The following is a 24,556-nucleotide window of genomic DNA, read 5'->3' as shown; positions in this document are numbered from 1 at the left end:
AATACTGACTAAACCCCATTATTGTTGGTTTGTGTAATTTTATTTCTGATGGTTTTGACCTGTATAATATTGTAAATTTTATTCTGTTTAAAAATTATATATTATAATACATATTACAAGTAACATATATGTTATACATATTATATATAATATAATGTATTATATATAACATAAATATATTTACATATTATATTAAGGTAATTATTAAATTATTAGTAATCAAAATATTAACTAATTGTTATTAAATTATTATAAATTAGCATATTAATTATTATTATACATTATTAAATTATTAAAGTAATTACATCAAAAGTATGCCTGAAAAATATTTGGGCATATAATAAGTGATAAAGACCTAAGTTTTTTCTTCAAACTCTAAAACAAAAAGCCTAAATACTACATAATTAATAGTGTACCTTTTCCTCACTCTTTTAATGTATTTTATTGTTTAATAATTCTTATATAAAATTATTAGTGTTTGATTCTGGGGTGTCTTGTTCAAAATACTCACTATTGTAATTCAACTTCTTCCATTCTGTTTCACTACCAGGTATTGTACACATTGCATAATTGCTCTCATTTTTCTCAATATTTATGTATTTTCTTGTTTATTTTTCCCAGTGAGTTTAAAAAACAAAACAAAAACCTCAGAACAACTTAAATTGAATATTGTTTTTTTAAATTTATAAAGAAGATAACTTTTTTTTTACTTTTAAAAACTATGATTAAGTACCCTGCATTTTGTTTTCTTTAGAGAAATGCTATTTTTCAAGGATTCTTAAATTGAAATTTTGAAGGCTTGCACATTTTTATTATACATTTGAAGCCTACATGTAGATATATATTATATATGATATATGAAATACATTCAGATATATTTTTAAATGTTTACTTTTTCTGATCACAGAAGTAATAAAGTAGATATTTGACACTTTTGAATTGAACTTCTTTTCATTTCTTTTCTTTCACGGAGTCCTGCTCTGTCGCCAGGCTGGAGTGCAGTGGCCCGATTTTGGCTTACTGCAACCTTTGCCTCCCAAGTTCAAGTGATTCCTCTGCCTCAGCCTCTTGAGTAGCTGGGACTACAGGTGTGCGCCACAACACCCGGCTGGGTTTTTGTACTTTAGTAGAGATGTTGGCCAGGATGGTCTCGATCTCCTGACCTTGTGTTCTACCTGCCTCGGCCTTCCAAAGTGTTGGGATTACAGGCATGAGCCACCACGCCCAGCTGCAATATATAATGTTTCTAAGACAAATTCAAAACATGAGCTGTAAGGCTGGTGTTTGAAAGTAAGTCACTTAATAACGCTTGCTCTTCATGAGCTTACTTATCTTCCCATATACAGTAACTCTCACAGAATTTTTAGAAAATCACTTTGGCTTCTAAAAAAAATAACATTCAGTGATAGAGAAAATTAGTGAAATTTAGAAAGAAAAAGAAATTTGGTCTATCGATCTGGAAAGAAAGATACTATTACATACATTAAAACAACTCAAAAGAAAACCAAAAGCTTGTTTCATGCTTATTAAATTCTTCAGGACTTTTAGAATGCAGGAACACACATATATATGATCATCTCTATATGTATACTATATAAATAAGCATAAATTTAAGAACCCAAATATAATCCGGGATTTTTGAGCTAAAATATTAGAATCTTGTTGTTAAAGTACATTTCTATTTTTGGCTGTATTAGGATTAGGAGTATGGTGTTGAGTTAATGTATGGAAAGTACTTAGAACCATGTGAATAATTGAAGTGCTATACACAGAGTTAGCAACAACTATTTCTATTTTTAATATCATCATCATAATTATTGCCATCATGATATATTACAACCAGCCCACCAATCTTTATGATTTAATTTTCTGAAAACACATAAATTTAATCTGAGTTGAAAATTAGATTAAGTAAATGATTATAGGGTAAACCATTGAGGAAATAAAATAATATTACCCCATATAGCTTTAGGGCCAGATAGTTTAATGTGAATTTTTTCAATGAAAAGTTACCTTATAATTACCTCCAGAAGTTTTAAAATTACTGAAATTTATCAGGAAACTGAAGAGAAATGGCCCAATAGGGGAGAGAAAACAAGGAGGATTTGATGTCACACAGACCTAGGGGAGAGAGAGTTCCAAGAAGGCAGGAATGGTCTGTAGTGTGGAATATTGCTGAGATGTCAAATAAAACCAGGCCTAAAAAAGTACCCATTGAAGTCTGAAGAAAAAGAAAAAATAAATTACAATTGGTTCTTGCTGAATCTTTGAGTTTATGTCTGCTATTATAATTGTACACACAAATTACATTATAATATTACTTTCTGCCCACCTTAAGTCCTGACAAATATGATTTCTATTACGTGAGTTTACTTGGCATTAATACATTTCTATATTGTGTGTGTACTAGAGGTGATGAAAAGATTATACAAAGGCTAAGAAAATCCTTTGACTGCTATGTTGAATGACTTTCAAAAATATTTGAACCTTACTAGAAATGCAACCAATATAAATTATAAACTACAAATTATGAAATATATAACATGAAATAGAAATTATTTCATTTCTATACCCTCAAGTTTATTCTTAATTCAAACTTTCAACAAATTTTGTTGAGTGATGATTGTGTACCAGGCATCCTGTTAGTGCTGGAGTTACATAGATGAATAACATGGAGAGCCTCGATAAATAAAATAAGTAAATTACAACCCTCGGATTTGTTGCAGCTATCAATCAGTCACTCAAGGAGCCACTGAGAGGTCCCACAGGACTGTTGCGATCTTTTGAGCTGAACTCACTGACAGAAGAGTAGAGGCGCAGAGGACCCTGGGGATGTTGAAACTGATAGATGGGCTTTACTTTTTTTCTGTTTTCAGTGCTGATTGAATCATGTTGTCTTGTCTGTCAGTACTGAATCAACTTGACAGGACAGTTTGTGCTCCATTTGTTTTGTCTTGTTTGTCACTGATCCTTCATTGATTCATCATCTCAAACACTGACCAGGTCTGTTTCACTCTGTAAAGTGCTATTGCTATGAACTGGCCTATTATAAAACAAAGCAAGACAAGGCAAAAAACAACAGTAAGAAAGAAAAGCTTTATTTTCATTCAGGCAAAGGCATTGTAGGAGTGTTGTTTTTAAAAGAATTCTTAGAAAGCTATTTTGACATTCCAAAAAAATGTCACTTACAAAACCTGTGTGTTTGTATCAAAGAGAGACAGACAGACAGACACACACACACACACACACACACACACACACACAGAGACAGATCTTTTTGGCTTGAGGTCAAGTGTAGGAGTGGTCTTGATGGTGAAGGAATGCTTTATAGCATAAAGAATGAGGGTACTGGAGTCAAGCTTAGGTTCAAATGCTAGTTCTGTCCTTGCTGGGTGATCTCAGGCAGGCTGTGTGATCTCTCTACATCATGGTTTTCTCATATGTTCCACTGGGATAATAAGTTTCCCTCTGTCTTATTGTGAGGATTAAATGAGACAGTGTGTCTGCCCTCTTATGCTCACTTTAAGCTTTCTTTAATTTTTAAAATTCAGACTCTCTTCAAGTTTTTTTATTACTCTGAATGTATTTTCAGAATTATTTAAAAAAATAGAATTTAGAGTGATTCTAATTATGATATTAATGAGTACTTATCTATGTGATACAGTTTTACATTTGTTTTTAAAATTATTTTATTTTGATCTACCTTACTTTGATTACACAGGTAGATAAAGATAGTAAAATAAGAGAAATGTAATGTTAGGAATAAATGATTTCTTTGGTAAAGGGGATAAAATTTTTTATAATCCTAGATAATATGATTCTATTTGTACTAAGAAAGCCATGTAAGCAGTAGGAATTTTTTCATTTATACTTAACCTCTAGTGAATTGCGTTAAATCACTGTGGTAGAAAACAAAACTTTTTTAGCTAGGAAATATCAAGGACAGATGTGGTGCATGAACAAACAGTTCAGTTAAGGAAGGTGATTCCAGGCAGTTCTTTAGATTTATAGAGATCTAGGAGCAATGGCTTATACAAAGTTTGAGATTTTGCTTTAGCAGATTTATGGAATGGCTTTCAACTTGCTGTTTTTTGTTGTCGTTTGTTTTTTTGAGATGGAGTTTCACTCTTGTTGCCCAGACTGGAGTGCAATGGTATGATCGTGGCTCACTGCAACCTCTGCCTCCTGGGTTCAAGCAATTCTGCCTCAGCCTCCTGAGTTCAAGCAATTCTGCCTCAGCCTCCTGAGTAGCTGGGATTACAGGCACCTGCCACCACACCCGGCTAATTTTTGTACTTTTAGTAGAGTCAGGATTTCACCATGTTGGCCAGGCTGGTCTCGAACTCCTGACCTCAGGTGATCCGCCCACCTTGACCTCCCAAAGTGTTGGGATTACAGGCGTGAGCCACAACGCCTGGTCTTAACTAGTTTTAATGTCCATAGACACTTCAGATTTTGGGAGGCCTGTGAAATAAAATGTTATTAGCCCTTAACACAGTGCTACCTTCCAAAGTTAGCTTAATAATTAGTTTTTGGTGATTTTATTTTATAATCTAATACCTCTGTCATAGGTGTTGCTCTCATGTTTTCAAAAATAATTGAATTCACATAGCGATTTAGAAAGTTGGTGAATTACCAGAGATTTGCTGGTGGAGGGAGAGGACATCAGGGCCAACAAGTAAGGTGGCTTCTGACTTCTCTGTCAACTGAAGTATGGATTGATTATCCCATGAAAAAGAGAGCACTTGCTGGGTTATTACTATACATCTGTATATCCCACGTGATATTAGGTTACCATTGCAGAATCTAGGATAAGATTTTATCCTATGATCCAAGAATATAATATGTGTGTGTGTGTGTGTGTTTATGAATGACAATTCTGATGAATGAATAAACCAAGAGTTTTGTTAAAAGGCATTTGTTGCTACGGCAATTTGCAATGTTTTCTCTGCACAGAAATATCTAGGATATTACTGATTACTTCATTAAGACCAAAGAGAAAGTCAGCCCAAGTCTGTGCTACAAGGAAAAGGAAAGGGTTGCAGAAAAAACAAATTTTTCACATGATTAATGAAAAATGTGGTATTAAGTGACAACTTTGATTTATTTTGATCCTTAAAATAAGTGCATTAAATATTACTCTTCTCCATCCCCATCATTGTAACAATTGTGTTCATTACATTTCTTGTTACAAGTGAGACTTGGATGTGATAAATGTAACCTTGGTTAGAATATTGCTATGATGATCTAACTGTTTCCCCTACTTCCAACCCCACATTTTTCCATTTATTAATGTATCTTGTTCACCATCACTAGTTTTATCTTCCTATGGCTGTCTACAATCCCTCTTTCTTCCAGAACTTTCATGATTTCTCTGTGAATGCATGAAAGCCAGCTCCTTACATCATGTGATGCTCTTCTTTCTCAGATATGTATTCATTTCCCCGGCATCTTCTACAGATTATCAAAGGCCTATTATGTCTTTCTTCTTCACCATGGCTAGAAATGATTCTACTCTTTTCTGCCTTTTACTAGTTCTAATTTTTATTGCTTGTGTTATTATCTGCTTCTAAGACACTAGTGACAATTTAGCCACTTAATCATATAATCTTGAAATATTATTGAACCTTTTTGGGTCTTAGTCCCTTTATCTATGAAATACATACATTGAATTAGAGTCAGATTGGTTTTGTTGTAAGCCATGTGGTCTTGGCTACTCAACTCTATCATTAGCTGACATGGACAATATGCAAATAAATGAACATGGATATTTCATGAAATAAATTAATGAAAACAGGCATCCCAGGTTACATTTTGCCTGTAACCATAGCTGATCAACCCTTAGAGTATGCTATAATTTCTGAGTCTCCAGTGCTAAGATTCCATGAGAAGGTAAAGAGTCATTTGTATTCCGAACATCAAAGGCATAAAGTTTTCCCTTAAAGTTTCTCTTTACAAGATATTACCTTAGTCAGTTATCACTGATAGTGATATGTGATTTTGGTCTTTGCTCTCTCTTTGCTCAGCACATGTCACATGGTTGTAGATGTTTTCATGCATATTCTCTCAGCATGGTAAATACAGAAAGACAGTTCTCTCAGTTCTACAGCAGGTCATTCTGACCAGAGCATGAGCTGGGCACACACATTTATCAATTTTCTCCATACTTCTTTTCATAGCTCAAATTACATGTGATACTACACTTGGAATCTTTTTGGTTCCTGATACAGCAGGATATAAGGAATATGGTTGGCACAGTATGGTGTTGTTTAAATAATTAACATTAGGTAAACAGGATCATGTGTGATACTAATATTTTCATGCAAAAAAATGATCTTTCATGAACTGTCATCTGCTCCTTAATCTGTGATAAAATTTGTAGCTTCCTGGCAGAACATATCAGTAAAAATACCTGATCTTAGATATATTGAACTTTAGCTTGATTAACATTTTTCTCAAGTAGAAAATTAAGGAGTGGTGGAGAATGCTCACATTTCATTTTGCTTTCTCATGGAGGCTATTTTTATCCATGTTTGATCTAGCATTAATTAGCACTTTTTCATATTCAATACCACTTCATTTACTAGGAAGTAGCTTTTCTTAAAAATGAAGTTCCTAAGCATCTCAGGTAGAACATTTATAAGAAAATAAAAGCCTGCATGTCTTTGCCTTATTCTTCCTGCGATTATCTTTCAAATCTTTGTGTAATGGGAGCTAAGACTCTATCTGCAGTCTTACTTCTAAGAGCAAAATCCTATATCCAGCGCAGTCATATCATTGTTATTGACTTGAAGCCCATCTAGTGGTTTCTTTATCCTGGTAGCCTATCTGACTTTCATTTCCTTAGTAAGAAGGGTTGGAGTTCCATATCAGGTCATACGATATATTTGCTCCTTGTTTTTCTCCAAAATTTCCTGTTCAAGGAAGGTGTACTGCATAAAATGTCTTTACATGTCCACTCTTTCAAAACTGTTTTTTTTTTTTAATCTGTCTGGATCTATAGTCACTAATACAGAGTTTGTCTGCCCAGAAAACATGAATTTGAATCCCTGTTATCAGTCTATTGGGTACATGCAGTGACCCCAGAAACAGCAAATCTTCAAAAATATTGCAACTTTTTTGTCTGGGTGATTCTGCTACAGTGTAATACACCTACCATCATAATAAAATAAAGTTATTTTTTCTTATCCCTCTAACTCCGGATTCTTAGATGGTTGTGAAACTGCCTTTAAGGAATCCAACCCTAAGCAAATGTAATCTTTAATGTATGAGTTAGGAAATAGTTATTCTCATCACAGAATTCCTCAGAGAAAGATTGTTTCAGAATTTCTTTTGACAATTAATTTTTCCTGGTTCTTAGGCTTATTGTTTGTCAGAAACACAGAAAAGCCATTCACTTAAAGGTTTATGTGTAGCACCACTACCAGTAGAGAAAAACCCAAAAGAAGGTGAAGCAATTTTGTAACCAGTCTTTGGGAATAATAAACTAACTGGATAATCGGAATCACATCTCTGTATAGTACTAAGTGCACCTCAAGTAGTACACATTTGATGTACCTGTTCATTCAGCTTTTAAATACTGTTGATAACCTTGACTATTTCTCATTCCTTTCTTTCCATATAAATTGGCCAACAAATTCCATCACTTGTACTTTCTAAATTGTTGTCAAATTGGTTCCTTCTTATTCATTTCCTCTGCCAATGTACTTCAATTCACCAGCTCAACACACATCTACTTAGGGTCAACTAGTGAAAGTCACTGTCCTAGATGTTGAGGATACAACTGTTAAAAGAACAAACAACATGACTTTACGGGTCTTAAATTCTTATACAAAATTTCATTGTTTCTTGCTTGAACTACAACATTAATCTTTTGCTTCTAGCCTACTCTGCTGGTGACTGCACCCTTCTGTAACACCAGAGCTGTTTTTCTAAAAGATAATCTGGATCATGTCACATTTCATATTCAAATGGCTCTTTATCACCAACTTTGTAAATGCCAAGTGTGGTAACCATGAGTGCTTTTGGAAGCCTGAGCCACACCTGCCTAACTTCATGCTCCATCACTCCCATCCCTGTTCTTCAGTCACACTGGTCCAAGTGCTGCTCCTAGAATAGGCAGAGATGAGGTTTTCATGGTTCTTGTGACTTTGCACCTGCTGATTTTGCCAAAAATTCTGCACCTCCATGCCAAGAAGAAATGTCTAAAGTCGTCTTTGCCTTTGGCAGAGAGGTAGTATTTTCATCTGGTAACTTGTAGAAATTTTCAAAACATGCTTCTTTTTTAAAGTGACACTTATAGAACTCTGTTTATTTATATTCTTGTTTTTCATTCCCCAACATCACTCCTATTAGACTGACAGCTTCTTGAAAGCAAAAGATGTGTCTTCTTTGGGCTAACACGTAATTTGTTGAAAAAAGTAGAAATTAACAGGTGTAGTATACAGGAGAGATCCTGTGCTTACCTTAAAAGCTACAGTTATGAGAATATAAATATTTCTTTAATAAAGTTATATTTTCAACCCTTTCTTATTTAAAACATCTTATCTGACTTCACTGGGTGTATGGGCCTCAATGGCAAACCCTACCAAAACCAACGAAAGAAAAAAAGTGATCATTAAAAATCATATGCAAATTATTCAGTTCCAATAATTTTACTATCTAGACATAACTTAAAATAGGGTTTAGAGAAGTTTAGTGTTTAGCACAGTTATCTAAAAAGAAGACTATACAGCCATAAAAAACGATGAATTTGTGTCTTTTGTAGGGACATGGATGAATCTGGAAACCATCATTCTCAGCAAACTGACACAGGAACACAAAATCAAACACTGAATGTTCTCACTCATAGGCGGGTGTTGAACAATGAGAACACATGGACACAGGGAGGGGAGCATCACACACTGGGGTCTGTTGGGGGGTGGGGGGCTAGGGGAGGGACAGTGGGGGGCGGGGAGGTTGGGGAGGGATAACACTGCGAGAAATGTCTGATGTAGGTGACGGAGGGGATGGAGACAGCAAACCACCTTGCCTTGTATATACCTATGCAACAATCCTGCAAGATCTGCACATGTACTCCAGAACTTAAAGTACAATTTTTTAAAAAAGAATAATATCCCTTTTAAAAGGAATGTACATGGAAATATTAATAACCTTAGAAGTACTGTATCTTAAATCAGTCTTTTATGGGTTTTAATACCTTACTCTGCAGGAACTTTATGGTCTTTCCATAAAGACTTTTCATATTATATAAAAAGGTAGTGTTTCTAGAACTCATGAAAAATAGGCATATAAAATGAATCCTGAAGGAACAGCTTAAATAATTATGTGCATTAAGTGAGAGATGGAAACAGTCTCAATGTAGGGAGACAGAAGGGCTCAGGCAGCACTCAGGCATCCTTAGGGAATATGGTAGATGGGCTAACAGCTGCCCAGATTTTTTTCAAAACCAGCATATTTCCAGGTACTAATAAATTTTGAGGGAAAAAGGTATTAATGGATCTTAACAAATAATTGAAACAATTTAATTTAATGAAGTAGAAAAAATCAAAAGAACCGTATTAAGTAGATTTCCTTGAGGCAAAAAAAAAAAAAAAAAAAAAAAGCCTGTATTAAGATCTCTCAAGCTTGTGAACCAACTTTACTCACAAAGGTATAGAAAAAACCTCAGTAGGCCAGCTGCAGTGGTTCACACCTATAATCCCAGCATTTTGGGAGGCCAAGGCAGAAGGATCACTTGAGGTCAGGAGTTCAAGACCAGCCTGGCCAACATGATGGAACCCTGTCTCTACTAAAAATTCAAAAATTAGCTGGGCTCAGTGGCATGTGCATGTAATTCCAGCTACTCAGGAGGCTGAGGCAGGAGAATCGCTTGAATCTGGGAGGTGGAGGTTGCCATGAGCCGAGATTGTGCTACTACACTCCAGCCTCGTGACAGAGCTAGACTCTGTCTCAAAAATAAATAAATAAATAGGAAATAACCTTAATAAAGTAAGGTTCTGGTCTGTCTAAACAAATGTTTGTAAATAATCTTAAAATAAAAAGGTATCTATAAAGGGAAATAGAGTATACATAATTATATTTAGAACAAATATAAATCTAATGAAGGTCCTGATGTCTTCAGTGACAGCCACTGACTTACAAGAGAACATCTGTGAAAATATATACATATTTCTAGAATTTCCAGCCTGTTGCTATAATAGTGAGCAAAGGAATAGGACCACAATTTAGGAACATACATATATTAGGAAAAAAATGCCCTCAGGAAGACAGGAACTCCTTCCGGTAAGTGAATAAAATGAGTAGCCTTCTTGCTTTGCACTAGTTAATCTTTATTTTAGTTTGAATAAAGGTTTTAACCACAGGAATTTGCTATAATATCATTGGGGAAACAACCCACAGTTTTTTTGTTTTTTTTTTTTTTTTAACAAGATCCCACTGAAACTCTAGGAAATATTTGATTGCCATCTTAGAAACTGTTTAGGGAAGATAGAGGAGAGAAGAGATAGCTGAAGGTTGAAGTGCAAAAGTTAAATCATGTGATGAATGGACTTTGCTTGTTATTTGACACAGAAGCTGTAACATAGGTGAACTAACTGCATAGTAGCTTCTGTGGTGATGCTTTTCCTTGTGTGATATTTTCTTTTTGTTTGAATTTTGCATAAAGGTTAACACCTTTTGTTATTATTATTATTTTTTTTTACCAGCATCTTAGTCTCTGAAAGTATTAGATTCAGTTGCCTTACTTTCTTTTTCTTCTCTCACCTCTAGTCAATGACTGGGATAATTGGTTTGGCTGCCTATTTTGAGAAAGCATATAACAATCTGAATGCTGTTCTTCTCTCTGGGTTTAGAATGACAGGTGTTTAAAATGAGCATCTTAAAATTATATATAATAAACATGTTTATTGAAAATAAACTTACAGCAATTCTAAAGAGCTGATAGATTTGCAAGAATTATTGTTGTCTTTTACGTCATTGATATTATTGTTTGGAAAATCGTAACGAAATATATAGAAACATCAAAAATATTGGCAGTTGAACAAAAGTGAAAGTCATAGTTTGTATTTCTTAAAAGTTTCCAGACTAAGGAAGTTTATTTCACTTTTAATTTATTCAGTAATACTAAAATAATAAAAAGTATACACAACATTCCAAAGTGCCTCTTCTCCTTTGTATATCTTTTCTGTTTCCACTTCTTCCCATGCACCATCCTCAATGCACTGGAGCTCAAGAAGTTTGAAAGATCTTACAAAGAGCAAAGGAAACTTTTAAACACTTTGGTTTTATCCTCTTTTTGAGTACTGTTAAAGTATTATAGAATATACAAACTTTTTATGAAATAGCTCTTTTAGGTTTTAATAACAAGTTTGACTTGTCCCTTTCCCAACTCCAAACTCAGCTGAGACCAGTGTGGTAGTTGAGCTTGGACAGACCCAAGGGAGAGAGAACAAATTATACTCCATTGCTACTCATCTGTTTTGTTCAAGGCTCCGTTACTGACTCTAGTTTGTCATGCCTGAATACTTCTTTGTTGATTTGGAATTCTTTTGTAAGAGGCTCCATGGTGGCTTTAAGCAGGACTGTCTCCACGTTCTCACCATACCTCGAGGGATCTCAGATATTGGGTCCCTCCCCTGCTGTATTAGAGTTAAATGGTCCCTTAGATTCTTCTGATTTAGTCTTGGATTTTGTATTTTGCACAAATAGCTAACATAACTGATAGCCAGACCACCCGAAAGGAAGTTTGATTGGTAAAGTCTTTCTGAAATTGTTATGACAGCTTTTATAAATAAGTAGAAATGAGTGCTTGAAGATTTCAGATGTCATCTACTACTTGAAGAAGGTAATGGACTTTGAATATTTTGCAGCACTTATATTGATTGGTAAATCTTTTCAATGGTGATGGCTATTTAAAGAAAAGTTACAAGTACATAAATGCAATTAAAAAACTGCAAAATGTCTTTGGAAATTGAAGCAGTTTCAACTTTCACATTTAACTAACCAGAACATTTGGAGCAGGGTACCCTTGTATGCAGCAGAGAACAAAAGGAGATGGCAGTCAGTGCAATTACCACTCCTAGTCTCTATCAGGAACAGGAGAAAGCAAAATTGTTCTTTAGTGTTTTCTCAAACCCCAAATCACTTTTTCTTCCCTTACTCTCATGCCAAAGGATCCAAATAGATTATATATATAAACTCTATATATAATCTATATAAACTATATATATATTTTTGAGTGTCCCCAGAGCCCTATCACAAGCTTGTCACTTTTAGGCACTATCTCTGTGCTGAAGTGCCATCACTCTATTCTGTGCCCTATTAAAAATAGCCTTCTGCAGACTGATATGTTGGAAATTCGTATCTCTCCTAAGAATGTTTGTTCTGTAATGGTAGACCATAATTTAGCTTAAAGGAGCCCTGCTATTGGAAGTTGAAACATTAGGTTTAGGTTAATGGGGTAATACATGGGCAGAATTAATTGTAGTCTCATAATTCACCAAATTACATGAAAGTAAAGACACACTGCAAGTGGGGACTATATGTCTGTAAAAGAAAAGCAATATAATTTATTAAGATGAATGTGAGACTTGGAGTTCTGGTTCAACATTTACCAATGTATGATATTGAACAAGTCTCCATTAACTCAGTAAATATAAAAATACAGCAGGTTAATAATACCTACCTCACTGGATTTAATAATGAGAAAAAATGAAATCATATAGGCTTAGGTCTTTTACGAGCTGTTATGTGCTACATTCAAAATGGACCAGTAGTGGGAACATAAGCTTCTACATCCATACATACATGTGTTTATAAAAATTCTACTTTAGGCACAAAGCCACTGTTTAAAATAATATGCATACATAAATATTTTTTCATAAACTCCCTCATCTACAGAGTTATCTGTTTCCATTATGGTTTATATCAGTAGTCTTGGAAATATTTAGTTTACGCCATTTAAGGTAGAGTTTCAGGGGGCTAGATATAAAGAGGATAAGTATTTTTAAGTCCTTTTAAAAACCTTTGTCCCCAAGTTGCCTTAGTCTTTCTCTCCTTTGGTAAATGAGTTTGATTTCAAGCCATTTACATATAAATGAGTCTGTTCTGTGCACATAAATAACGTTATGGTAAAGAAGAAAACTGTATGAGCACATTTTTGTAGGGCAATGGTGACAGTTCCATTGTGAAACAGAATGGGACAAAGAAAAAACACAAAAGATGTAGTAATGACAATAATCCACATTCTCTCAAGAAGCAAACCAAACATATCAACCATACCAATCTTTATTATTGTTATTAATTGTAGATGGGGCACACTGAGAGGAGCACAAGGGCGGAAAGAAAAATTTTGGGTATGTAACTCTTCCCAGTTGATTCCCTGTTGTGAAGTGAATATGTTTGAATCTTCTGTTCCTCAGCTACCTGCTTGGTGTTACTCAGTCACATCCTCAGTTGTGTAATATTGTTGATAACATCAGTTTTTTCTCCAGCAAAAAACTGATTATAAACATTTATATTGTATTTATAGTTTTCCTCAACTCCTACTATTTCAAAACTGTAAAAAAAAAAAAAAAATCAGTGTTTGTTTTTTCCCCAAGTTGAGAATCAACAGGATAACTTTTTGTTCTATTATCTTTTATATTAATGATTAAAGTTCCTTCATATATATGTATATGGCAATGAATTTTATGCTTTTGTTATGTTAGTATCTCATATATATGGTATATCACATATATATATATCCTATAGGTTAAGGCTTTTTTTTCCCCTTTTGGCCAATTATAACATGCACATGTGTCTTTACTCAGACAGAACCAATGTCTAGTCTCAAAATAACAGAAAACTTCAGGTAAGAAACAATTTGCAGAAGACTGAAACATATTACCTCAACTATTCGGTTTACTACAAGCTGGTCAATTGTCCTAAGTTCTTATATTATATATTTTTAATACAAATATAATAAAGTCTAGGTGGTAATACTTACCATAGAATTTAAATTTGAATGTATACAGTAGAGAGCATATTTCAGCTTACAAAACACTAGGTGCTAGAACTCATACTCATCGGAATGATGCTTGGTATATTTCTTCATAAGGCACTCACAAAATTCAATCACCCAATTATATGGTCATACCTTATATTTGTGTTGTTGATACGTGGAGGCCTTATGCTTTTAAGTAGAAGGGTTCTCCTTTATATTTAAACTGAGCTTTTAAAAATCTAATTTTTCTCATTAAAATAAAACAATTAGTAGCCAACAATGAACATTAATGTCCAACAGTTATAATAAATAAGTTATAAACTAGAATACATTATTTGAATACCTACAATTATGTTTCTGCATAGGATTTTTATTAAATAAATTTGAACAGTTATTTAATCTCATAACAGTGTAATATTTAGAGACAAAACCAAGTACTTTTATTAACGTATTTAACTCACAACAGTTCTCGGCGTGTAGCCCTTGACGGGTATTTGTTGAGTGAATATGAATGAATGTGTAGAGGAAAACATTTTATGATCCTTTCATCCTCAACCTGATCATTCCCACCTTAGATCCCTACCTCTAGGTAGTGTACATGTGTGTACACACACACACACACACACACACACACACACGCACTCCGAGTATGATTAGGTAGTCACTCATTTTCATGTATTTAACACATACATGCACACTATCCTTTTAAACTAGTTGTACTTACTATCAATTTGGAACTTACTACTTATTAAATATCTTCAAAGAAAAATTTTATTTCATGGGGCTAGGGGTAGGAATTCTTTCTTCTATGAATTTGTTTGGATAAATTGTTGAATGTAAGCAGTATGAATATAGAATCGGACTAAAATTTATAATATTTTACACATTATTGGAGGCTTTTTTCTCTACTAAACTGTGTTCTCCTCATCAGTCAGGATTATATTTGACTTATTTACCAATGTATCTCAAGAGTCAAGTATTGTGATTGGTACATAGTAAGAATATAAACAAAACTCATGGAATGAACAAATGAATAACTTTAGCCTCTGCGTTCAGGAATAATTAGTCAAGTAATTAAAATAATTTTTAATAAAATATACTAGTGGTTTAATTAAAATATGGAATCTTTAAGTACTCTTGTACTATTTTGTAAAGAATTGTGAAGGGTCTGAGATATTATCTCACTGATATAGATGATATAGGTATAGATATAGGAGTTATAGCACCTGGGTCAGAAGTAAAGAGTCCTTAACTAGATCAACAAGCAGAGTAACATAGCAGCATGTGTCCCCACACGTTAGTCTTGCAGTGATGTCATAAGAGCCAAGTTAGCAGTTTACATCTCCTAAATGAGGGACAAAGAACAATTTCTCCATTTGTTTACTGGAGAGAGACAAGCAGATTTCTCCTTCCCCAAAAGGAAGGAAAAAAAACTTTCATTCCATTATGAGATGAAGAAGATCCTGTGTTCTCACTATAAACTTTAGAAATATAAACATGTCTTTCCAAGGGCCAGATAAGCAGCAGATAAATCTCCAGATGATGGGCTGTATCTCTTTTGACATGTAAATACCAAAGGAGATAATGCCTCCATAGTTCTGATAACTTACAGCTTAATTTAGTCTCTGTTCTTAATTTTGTCTCTGTTCTCTTAGAGCCTCTTGAGGAGACAGGAGAAGTTTTGTTATCCTTCAGATCACATCATTAACAAGATGAGGGGCTACAAAAGAATGTTTTTGGGAGAAGTGCAAGGAAACATTCCTTATCTTTTAATTATATGCAATGTTTTGTAGGTCAGGAAAGCCCAAACTTTATTCAAGAGCACTGAGAAATCTAGGGAAATTATATTTCTTCACAATTATGTATGGATGTTTCAAAGTATTTACAAATAGTCCTATGACATAAACCTATTTTTATAATAAAAATATTGGATGGCTTTCACTATTGAGTAAAATGTAATAGCGGCAAGCCATAAATTCTACTAAATAAGTAGAAAATAACAGAATTTTTCCAAAATTGTGTTTTTTAAAAATGAGAGTGCTGGACAGGGCACAGTGACTCACGCCTGTAATCCCAGCACTTTGGGAGGCCGAGGCGGGTGGATCACGAGGTCAAGAGATCGAGACCATCCTGGTCAACATGGTGAAACCCCGTCTCTACTAAAAATACAAAAAATTAGCTGGGCATGGTGGCGTGTGCCTGTAATCCCAGCTACTCAGGAGGCTGAGGCAGGAGAATTGCCTGAACCCAGGAGGCGGAGGTTGCTGTGAGCCAAGATCGCGCCATTGCACTCCAGCCTGGGTAACAAGAGCGAAACTCCGTCTCAAAAAAAAAGAGTGCTGAATTTGGCCTAGGAGCATTTGGCAGGTTTGCGCATAAGGTTTATAACAGGCATGCTCTGATTTGTTTGCATTAAATTATAAGACAAGTGAAGCAGAAAGATGTGACCAGCAACAAAGGGAAAAATACTATCAACAGAAGCAATAGATAATACTTTAGATATAGGCTTTAAAACAACCATTATTTTAAAAAATTAAGAAAAATCTAGATGAAAAGATGGAGAATTTATGTGTGTGTGTATGTGTGTGTATGTATATATATATATGAGTTCCTGAATTTACGAATGCAAACATGGCAAGAAAATCATACTCAAACATTTTATGATCAAACAGCTGAAGATAGAAAATAAACAGAAATTTAAAAATACCCACCCTATTTAAAATGACACTTTTTTTTTTTTTTAAAAAAAGCAGCACTGACTGACAGCTGGCATTTCAACAACAATAAAAAAGGAAAGTATAAGTCTACAAAATGACATTGTTAAAGTGTTTTATAAAATAATACTATTGATGATGTTGAAGATAACATGACAACATAGAATTTTATACACGGTGACATTTTTCTTCAAAATAAATACAAAGTTAAGACTTTTTAAACAAACAGAAGCTGAAATAACACAGTTGCGAAAGACATACACCAAAAGTCACAGAAAAAAGCAGACAAATATTTAAACATATCTCAGTATCTCACAGAAATAGCAGCTAAAAAGAAAAGGCATGAGAGATTGAAAAAAAAAACTATTAGCTAGCTTTATTTCATTGAAATTCATAGGATATTACACATAAATATTGATAAAAATACATTTTTCTTTAAATGTACATGAAATATTTGCCAGTATCGACCACATGCTGGGCCATAGGGCATGTTCAATAAATTTAAAAAATGGAAATTGTACAGAATATACCATGATGAAAATTTTTTTATTTGGCTAAAGCAGTACTGAATGTAATAAAAAAATGCATGCATTAAGAAAGAAGAAAGGTAAAAATTGATGCACATATTTTAAAGTTTGAAAAGAATAATTCCATAAGCTAAAAAATTTAAACTGAAGATAAAATGAAAGAAATAATAAACAAGAGCAAAACAAAACAAAACAAAAAAAAAGAAAAAGAAAGCAGATGCATTATAACAGATGAAAATCAACAAAGCAAAGAGTTGATTTTTGCAAAGATTAAATGTCTAGGAAGGCTGAAAAAGAAACAAGGTGAGACAAATTACCACAGAAGTGAAAAAAGAGAACATTGCTGAAGATTCGATAGATATTAAGTAGGTAATAGGATATTATTAAAAAGTTATACCAACATAATTGGAAATATCGATGAAATGGGTAAGTTTATTGGAAAACAAAACTTATCAAAAACCCACACAAAATGAAAATTGACCAAAGAGTTATGGAACAATTTGGAAAAAAAAAAAAAATGAGTCTATTTAAATTACTGTCACAGAGGAACTCAGGCTCAAAAGGCTTCACTGGTGAATTTTTCCAAACATTTAGAGAAGAAATAAAACAAATTTTCCATCAAATTTTTTCAGGGAATAGGAAATAAGAAACAGTTCCAAACTCATTTTATGAAGCACTAACACCAATACCAAAACTTGACAATACAAAAAAGAAAAATTATAGGCCAATATCTCTCATGAGCATAAAATTCCAAACAAAATATTACAATTAATAAATATATAAAGGATAATACTCCATAAATTTCACTTATGTCAGGAATGCAAGGTTGGTTTCAAATATTAAAATCAGTCAATATAGTTCATCAATATATAAGAATCAAGGAGGAAAAAAAACACATGAATATCTTTTGTGTTTGTTTGTTTGTTTTTGATGGAGTCTCACTCTGTTGCCCAGACTGGAGTACAATGGCATGATCTTGCCTCACTGTATCCTCTACTTCCTGGTGTCAATTAATTCTCCCTACCTCAGCCTCCAGAGTAGCTGGGATTACAGATACGTGCAACCATGCCTGGCTAATTTTTGTATTTTTAGTAGAGACAGGGATCATTACGTTGGCCAGGCTGGTCTTGAACTCCTGACCTTAGGTTATCCACCCATCTCAGTCTCCCAAAGTGCTGGAATTATAGGCACGAGCCACTGCACCTGGCCTGAATATCTTAATTGGTGCAGAAAATGCATCAATAAAATTCAGCACTTAGTGTTCTATTTTTGTGTAACAAACTATCACAGATTTAGCAGATTGAAACAATATACATTTACTACCCCAGTGTTTTTCTGGGTCAGAAGTCCAGCGAACCCAGCTGGATCCTCTGCTCATGATCTCACAAAGATTCCAAATAAGTGTTATTTGGGTTGTGTTTCTTTCTGGAGCTCATGATCCTTTATAAGCTCATGTGGTTGTTGGTAGACTTTTGTTTTTCTGGTTGTAGGTCCAAGTCCCCATTTTCTTGTTGCCTGAGGATATTCTTAGATCTTAGAGGATGCCTGAAATTCCTTCCATTGTGGCTCCCTCACACAGATTTTTACAGAACCTCTCTCAACGCAGTAGCTTACATCTTCTAGACCATTAGGAAAAACAAAATTTCTGACTTCTATATCCTCTTTTAAGGGACTCTGTGAGTTATATTTGGTCCATGAGCCATAGTTTGCCAATGCATAGGTCATAGAAATTTTATATACATATGAAAAAATAAGCCTAGATCCCTTCCTCACTAAATACAGACAAAAACAATTTGATATGGAGCATAGACCCGAATGTGATTGCAAAATAATAAAGTTTCTCAAAGAAAACATAGATGAATAAGTTTGCGATATCTATTAGAGAAAGCTTTCTTAAATCAGGCACAAAATAAATAACCTTTTTAAAAATAAATTGTCAGGCTACATTAAAATAAAAACAACTATTTAAAAGATAGTATTATAAGAAAAAGTAAGCCACAGAATGAAAAAAAATTATCTATCTATCTGGAAAGATATCTGATAAGTCTTCACATATAGAATGCATAGACATTCTTACACATATATAGGAAGACCAAGATAACTCAATAAAATAAAACTCTTAAACAGAAACGTCAGAAAAGGGGGAAATCCAGATGGCCCAAATGGCCATGTGAAAAGGTGATCAATGTTATTAGTTATCAAAGAAATGCAAATTAAGACCATAATAAAATATCACTTCATATACACTAGACTGGCTAAAATTAAGAGGATTGATAATACCTGGCATAGACAAAGATTTGGAGTAAATAGAATCTTACACTACTGATGCATGTGTAAATGGAGCAGCTACTTATGTTCATCATGTTTATCACCAGGAGAATGGGTAAACTGTGGTATAGTCACACAATGAAAATACACAGTAATAAGATGAATTAATTGCTTACATATGCCAAAACATAGATGAATCCCAGAAACATTATTTTAAGCTAAAGAAGTCACCCTCAGTATATTTTGCATTATTCCATTGTTGTAAAGATCGATTATAGGAAATCCTGATGGGGAGGGGAGGGTGGATGTTGACAGAAAGGCAACATGTTAGACCTTCTGGGGTGCTATAAGTGATTAATATCTGGATCTAGGTGGAGATTACACAAACAAATTTCATAAACACATGTATAGATGTATTAAGTTGTATACTCAAGATTAATATACTTTATACATATGACTGTATCATATATCATATATCTTTTTATCTTAACAAAAGATAAAAAGATAAGTCTTTAGAAATTTTGTCTCCTGCATTGCCATCATTTTCTTTATAATTAAATACAAAAACATGTAGGCATTTGGAAGAAACAAACAAAACAAATGCTGAAATAGAATAAATGAGAGTAGGAAGAATAAGATTAATAAATGAGGTACATGTCCTGAGGTATATTTTATTAGCACTAATTTTTACAATGTCCACTCTTTATAATTGTATGGCCTTACTTGCAAATCTATGGTTAGCTCTCATTAGCACATAAATTTACATTTGCTTATACAATATTTATATGCCTTTCCCATATTTACCAAGAATCAAATTATGAAATTTTGAATGGTAATATTCTTCAGACATCCAAATGAGAAAAGGTACAGTGTTACATATTATATTTGCAAGAATTTACAAATATTACTATTTGTAACCATTTGATATGTTGTGACTACTTTTATTTGATACATAGATATAGATATATGAACTGACTAGAAAATATGAAAATTGGCATTTAGTTTACTTCATCGTTGCTAGAATTCTCACACACATTGATGCTGTTTCCTTCTCAGATATTCAAAGTCCATTTCATCTTTGAAGTGATAAATTGAATTTATAATTTTAGACAAGTTTTGAGAGAGCTCCTTTAAAGTGTCAGGGTTGATTAAGGAGGCAAAGAGCCAAATCTTAAAAAGAAATGCTAATGAAAATGGACTATTTATTAAAACTAATGTCATGACAATTTCTGATGCTCAGTCGGTCTGCCCCTCTCTTATATGGTAGAAAAGAGTGAAAGCTCAATTCAACACCTTATGCCTTGAGAATATCAGTGTAGATAACATCCAGGAAAATTTTCTGTCTTAGTCCCAGTGTAAATGGAAGCAAGTGTGAGAGCTAATTTATTGGGTTTTTCTGCTGCATTTAGTTGTAGACCTAACTCCCGTCTGTGTGTCCTTTGGCGTTCATGATAATCCCCATATACTCCATTGATGTTTTTGCTCTATCACACATTTATTCATTCCAGCTTTTAACCCAGGAGTCATTTGGGACTTACTCCAACCGCCCAACCATTTTTGCATTTTAAAAAGAAGAATTTTAAAAAATCTAATTCCTGTTTATTTTACTTTCTGAAGATTTCTCAAATACTTTATTTTCTCTTATCCAACTTTATTTTCTATTAGCCAATTATTACACAAGTCTACTGGCCAGTCACCTTGCTTCTTGTCTCTACCCTCTTAAATCCATCCACTTCTTTTCATATAAGATAATGTAATCACAGTATGAATTTGCCCACCTTTCTTCCCTGCTGGAATGAGCTCAATGGCTTGTCATCATCTTTCCCATTATTTTCTCATCATGGATGCTCTTACCTCCCCTTCCAGCCTCATAACCTACCATTCTGCTTCCATCTCATGATCTAATTATAACAATTTTATTGCTTCATTTCACTAGTTCATGCTATTTCATGCTTTGGTGTTTATGCTTTTACTATTTCTTTTTATGTGAATCTTTTTCTTCCTTTTTTATCTGGTGAATTTATTCTCAGGCTTTAATATGCGTCCCATGTGGCACTTCTTCAACAATGTCTTCCCTGAACCATCCAAGTAAGTGAGATGCCCTTTCTCTGACCTCAGAAATTCTACTGTGCATATTTCCATCTTAGCACTTGCCTTATGTTGGTCATCCTTCATTTGATTATACACTTCCTGAGCATAAGATACTTTATTATCTTTGGTCTTCCAGTCCTTAATACAGGCCATTGTTCACATAGTAGATGCTCTATAACTGCAGCTTGCATGCCATCTTCTGATGGGGCATTTCAAACACTCATGCATATGTTACCTTTGTACTCTGGGGAACTCAGAGAGTCACGCCAATTCTGGCTCTTGCCAACACACATACACGCCTGTATATTAGTATACCTGATACATAATACAACCATTAATTAAAAATATGTAAGTTTTTGATAATTATAGTCTATAATAAATCAAAGGCATTTAAAGTTACAAATGAGGCTGGGCATGGTGACTCACGCCTGTAATCCCAGCACTTTGGAAGGCTGAGGCGGGTGGATCACGAGGTCAAGAAATTGAGACCATCCTGGCCAACATGGTGAAACCCCATCTCTACTAAAAGTACAAAAATTAGCTGGGCATGGTGGCGTGCGCCTGTAGTCCCAGCTACTTGGGAGGCTGTGGCAGGAGAATCACTTAAACGTGGAGGTGGAGGTTGCAGTGAGCCAAGATTGCACTACTGTACTACAGCCTGGTGATAGAGCGAGACTCCATCGCAAAAAAAAAAAAAAAGTTACAAATTAGTTCCCCATTTTTTTAATACCAAAGTTTGTTACTCAACTTTTCTTTTTCTTTTCTTTTCTTTCTTTCTTTTTTTTTTCTTTTTCTTTTTTTTTTTGTTTCTTCAGATTGCTGCCAATTCCTGGGGAAAGTCATGGGGAGAGAATGGCTATTTCAGAATTCTTCGAGGAGTAAATGAGTCTGACATTGAAAAGTTGATTATTGCAGCTTGGGGCCAACTGACAAGTTCTGATGAACCATAACATATCATTAAATTTCCATAAAGCCATGCCTTTAAATAACCCCCTAAATTTGAAGTTGAGCAATGTGAAGTTCTTGGTGACAGTGGAATCTTTGTCTCTTCACCATGTTAACATAATGTATCTGTTTTCTTGTTGTAGCCCCAGTCTATGCTTCTGCTTTCTTCATATTACTGAGCATAAAAAACACAAATAAAGGACAGCAGAGTGCCTAAATGCCTTTAAAGTTCCCAGGTTGTCTTATTTTTCTGTCATGATGGTATCCCTTTTGCCTTTAATTGTCCACAAACAGTGTGACAACATATGTCTTAACAGTTTTTAGCACTTATTTGTAGAAATGGTGTGGTTTCTCTCTTTGACCAATGAGGACCTTAGACAGCAAAAAACAAATTAGAAATTCAGTGATTTGCCATCTTTATAACTTTCTTTTCATCCAAATAACACTTTCTTAGTTCAAACCTTGCTTATGTTTTGCTTAAGCAGTGGAAATACGTTGTAAGTTGTTTATCTCGATAATTTAACATTTTGTTTCTTCTCATTTGCCTAAATCTGCCTTGTAATCTGGTCATAAAAAGAAAAGCAACATTCCACAGGAAAGAACTACTCTCTATTGTACTCTGCAGTGACCTGTAATGTGGAGATGCCAAGTAATGGATGCCAACAGAAATACAGTTCTGACATACACACAGTCCTATTTTTGCAAGCTGGTATATTTTATGTAAAGTCTATTAAAATCAGCTGCAAAACTATATTTGGAAAGATAACAAAACATTTATTACCCCAAAACAGCAACATGATGCCATGATTCAGAAAGAATATATACACACTTTTGTCACAAATACACTTTTATCACAGTTCACTGCTGGAAATTCTAAAAAGTAAGCTAAATTGGCACTCATTTGCATGTAAATTTTAGTTCTCTATAGTCAGAGAAACAAAAATAGCTTCATAGCAATAGTTGAGAAAGGACATAATCTTTTAATAACTCACTGGCATCTTAAATGGAAAACTAGTAAACACAGAAACAAATCTGATCAGTAAGTGAACACAATTGATCATAAATGCAATGGTGGGCTCTCCATGGCCTGAATTTCTGGTCACTATCATCTTAATTTTGATCATTGGGATTTTTTTCTGTGATTGTGTCCAAAGATGTCCTGATTAGAGAAGCTAGACATGATGAAAATGTGATGGAACAGAGCACAGAAAGGTGAAGGGTTGTTGCAGTTGTTGATTTCTTCATTAATCACTGTAGCTTTATCAGAAGAAGCATTTATTCACTTCATTCTCCCCTAGCAAATATACATGAGGGTGAGTCACCTTGTTGGGATTGGCTGACGTTTCCCCAAAGGGTTGAGAAATAATTTGTTTTTTTCTCTGTTTGGGGTCCTCTAGAAGTAGCCCATAACACAAAGTTTTGAGCACGAACAATTTGGTTAGGCCGTGAAAAGAACACTGAGAAGGCAGCGAGGGGTGATATGGGCTGATGATGGTGGACAGTAAAAGGTGCATTGACCTAATTCTTATCCCACTGGGGACTCTTGCTGCATTCTTTAGATTTATACCACGTGAGGAAAGAAGTGTTCCTTGGTTGAGGATTGTTCCTGGGGTCTGTGGATTCCTTGTTTCCAGTCTGGCAAAAGAGTCAGAGAAAATAGGTTCTAGTATCAGAAAAAACTCAGAAGCAAAGAAAGGCAGGTTCTGGTAGTTTGAGGTCCACTGCAATGGTACAGATGAGGTAATGTGGGCAGGGCACCAATAGTGTCTTCAGTGGGTGTTAAAATAATTTTAAAATGCTTTTTAAATGCTGAAGACTGCTGAAGTAATAAATTCTAATGCACTAAAATGCCAGATGACTAACATGCCTATAAAAAACACAGGATTACGTTGATCCACTTTTGCCTCTGTTATGCAAATGGATGAAAGATATTGGAATTAATTTTTCCCATTGTGGTTTGTGAGCTTAGGTTCTGCTGTTTTAAAAGGTCCTACCTTTCTAATGACACCAAATGATGAGGAAACTAA

The 24,556-nt window shown here is 34.2% G+C and overlaps 1 protein-coding gene across 10 annotated transcripts in view; it reads left to right on the top strand.

The window, feature by feature from the left end:
* TINAG (tubulointerstitial nephritis antigen) overlaps positions 1–24,556 on the top strand; it is a 167,208-nt gene that overhangs the window by 74,623 nt on the left and 68,029 nt on the right. For 5 of the 10 annotated variants that reach the window (XM_021665438.2, XM_021665437.2, XM_021665440.2 and 2 more), the window contains one exon: positions 13,310–13,355. In XM_021665438.2, coding sequence (XP_021521113.2) covers positions 13,310–13,355 — 46 coding nt within the window. Of the gene's footprint in view, positions 1–13,309; positions 13,356–16,737; positions 17,727–21,523; positions 21,582–22,399; positions 22,752–24,556 lie in introns of those variants that run through there. The other 5 variants (XM_012441630.3, XM_012441628.3, XM_021665439.2 and 2 more) reach the window with 4 other exon arrangements.

This window comes from Aotus nancymaae, unplaced genomic scaffold, assembly GCF_030222135.1.
Source record: "Aotus nancymaae isolate 86718 unplaced genomic scaffold, 86718_ANA_hifiasm-v0.15.2.pri h1tg000040l, whole genome shotgun sequence".
NCBI classification, from domain to species: Eukaryota; Metazoa; Chordata; class Mammalia; order Primates; family Aotidae; genus Aotus; species Aotus nancymaae.
Note: the sequence above shows the minus strand (reverse complement) of the source record. Positions and strands in the feature narration are given on the sequence as shown.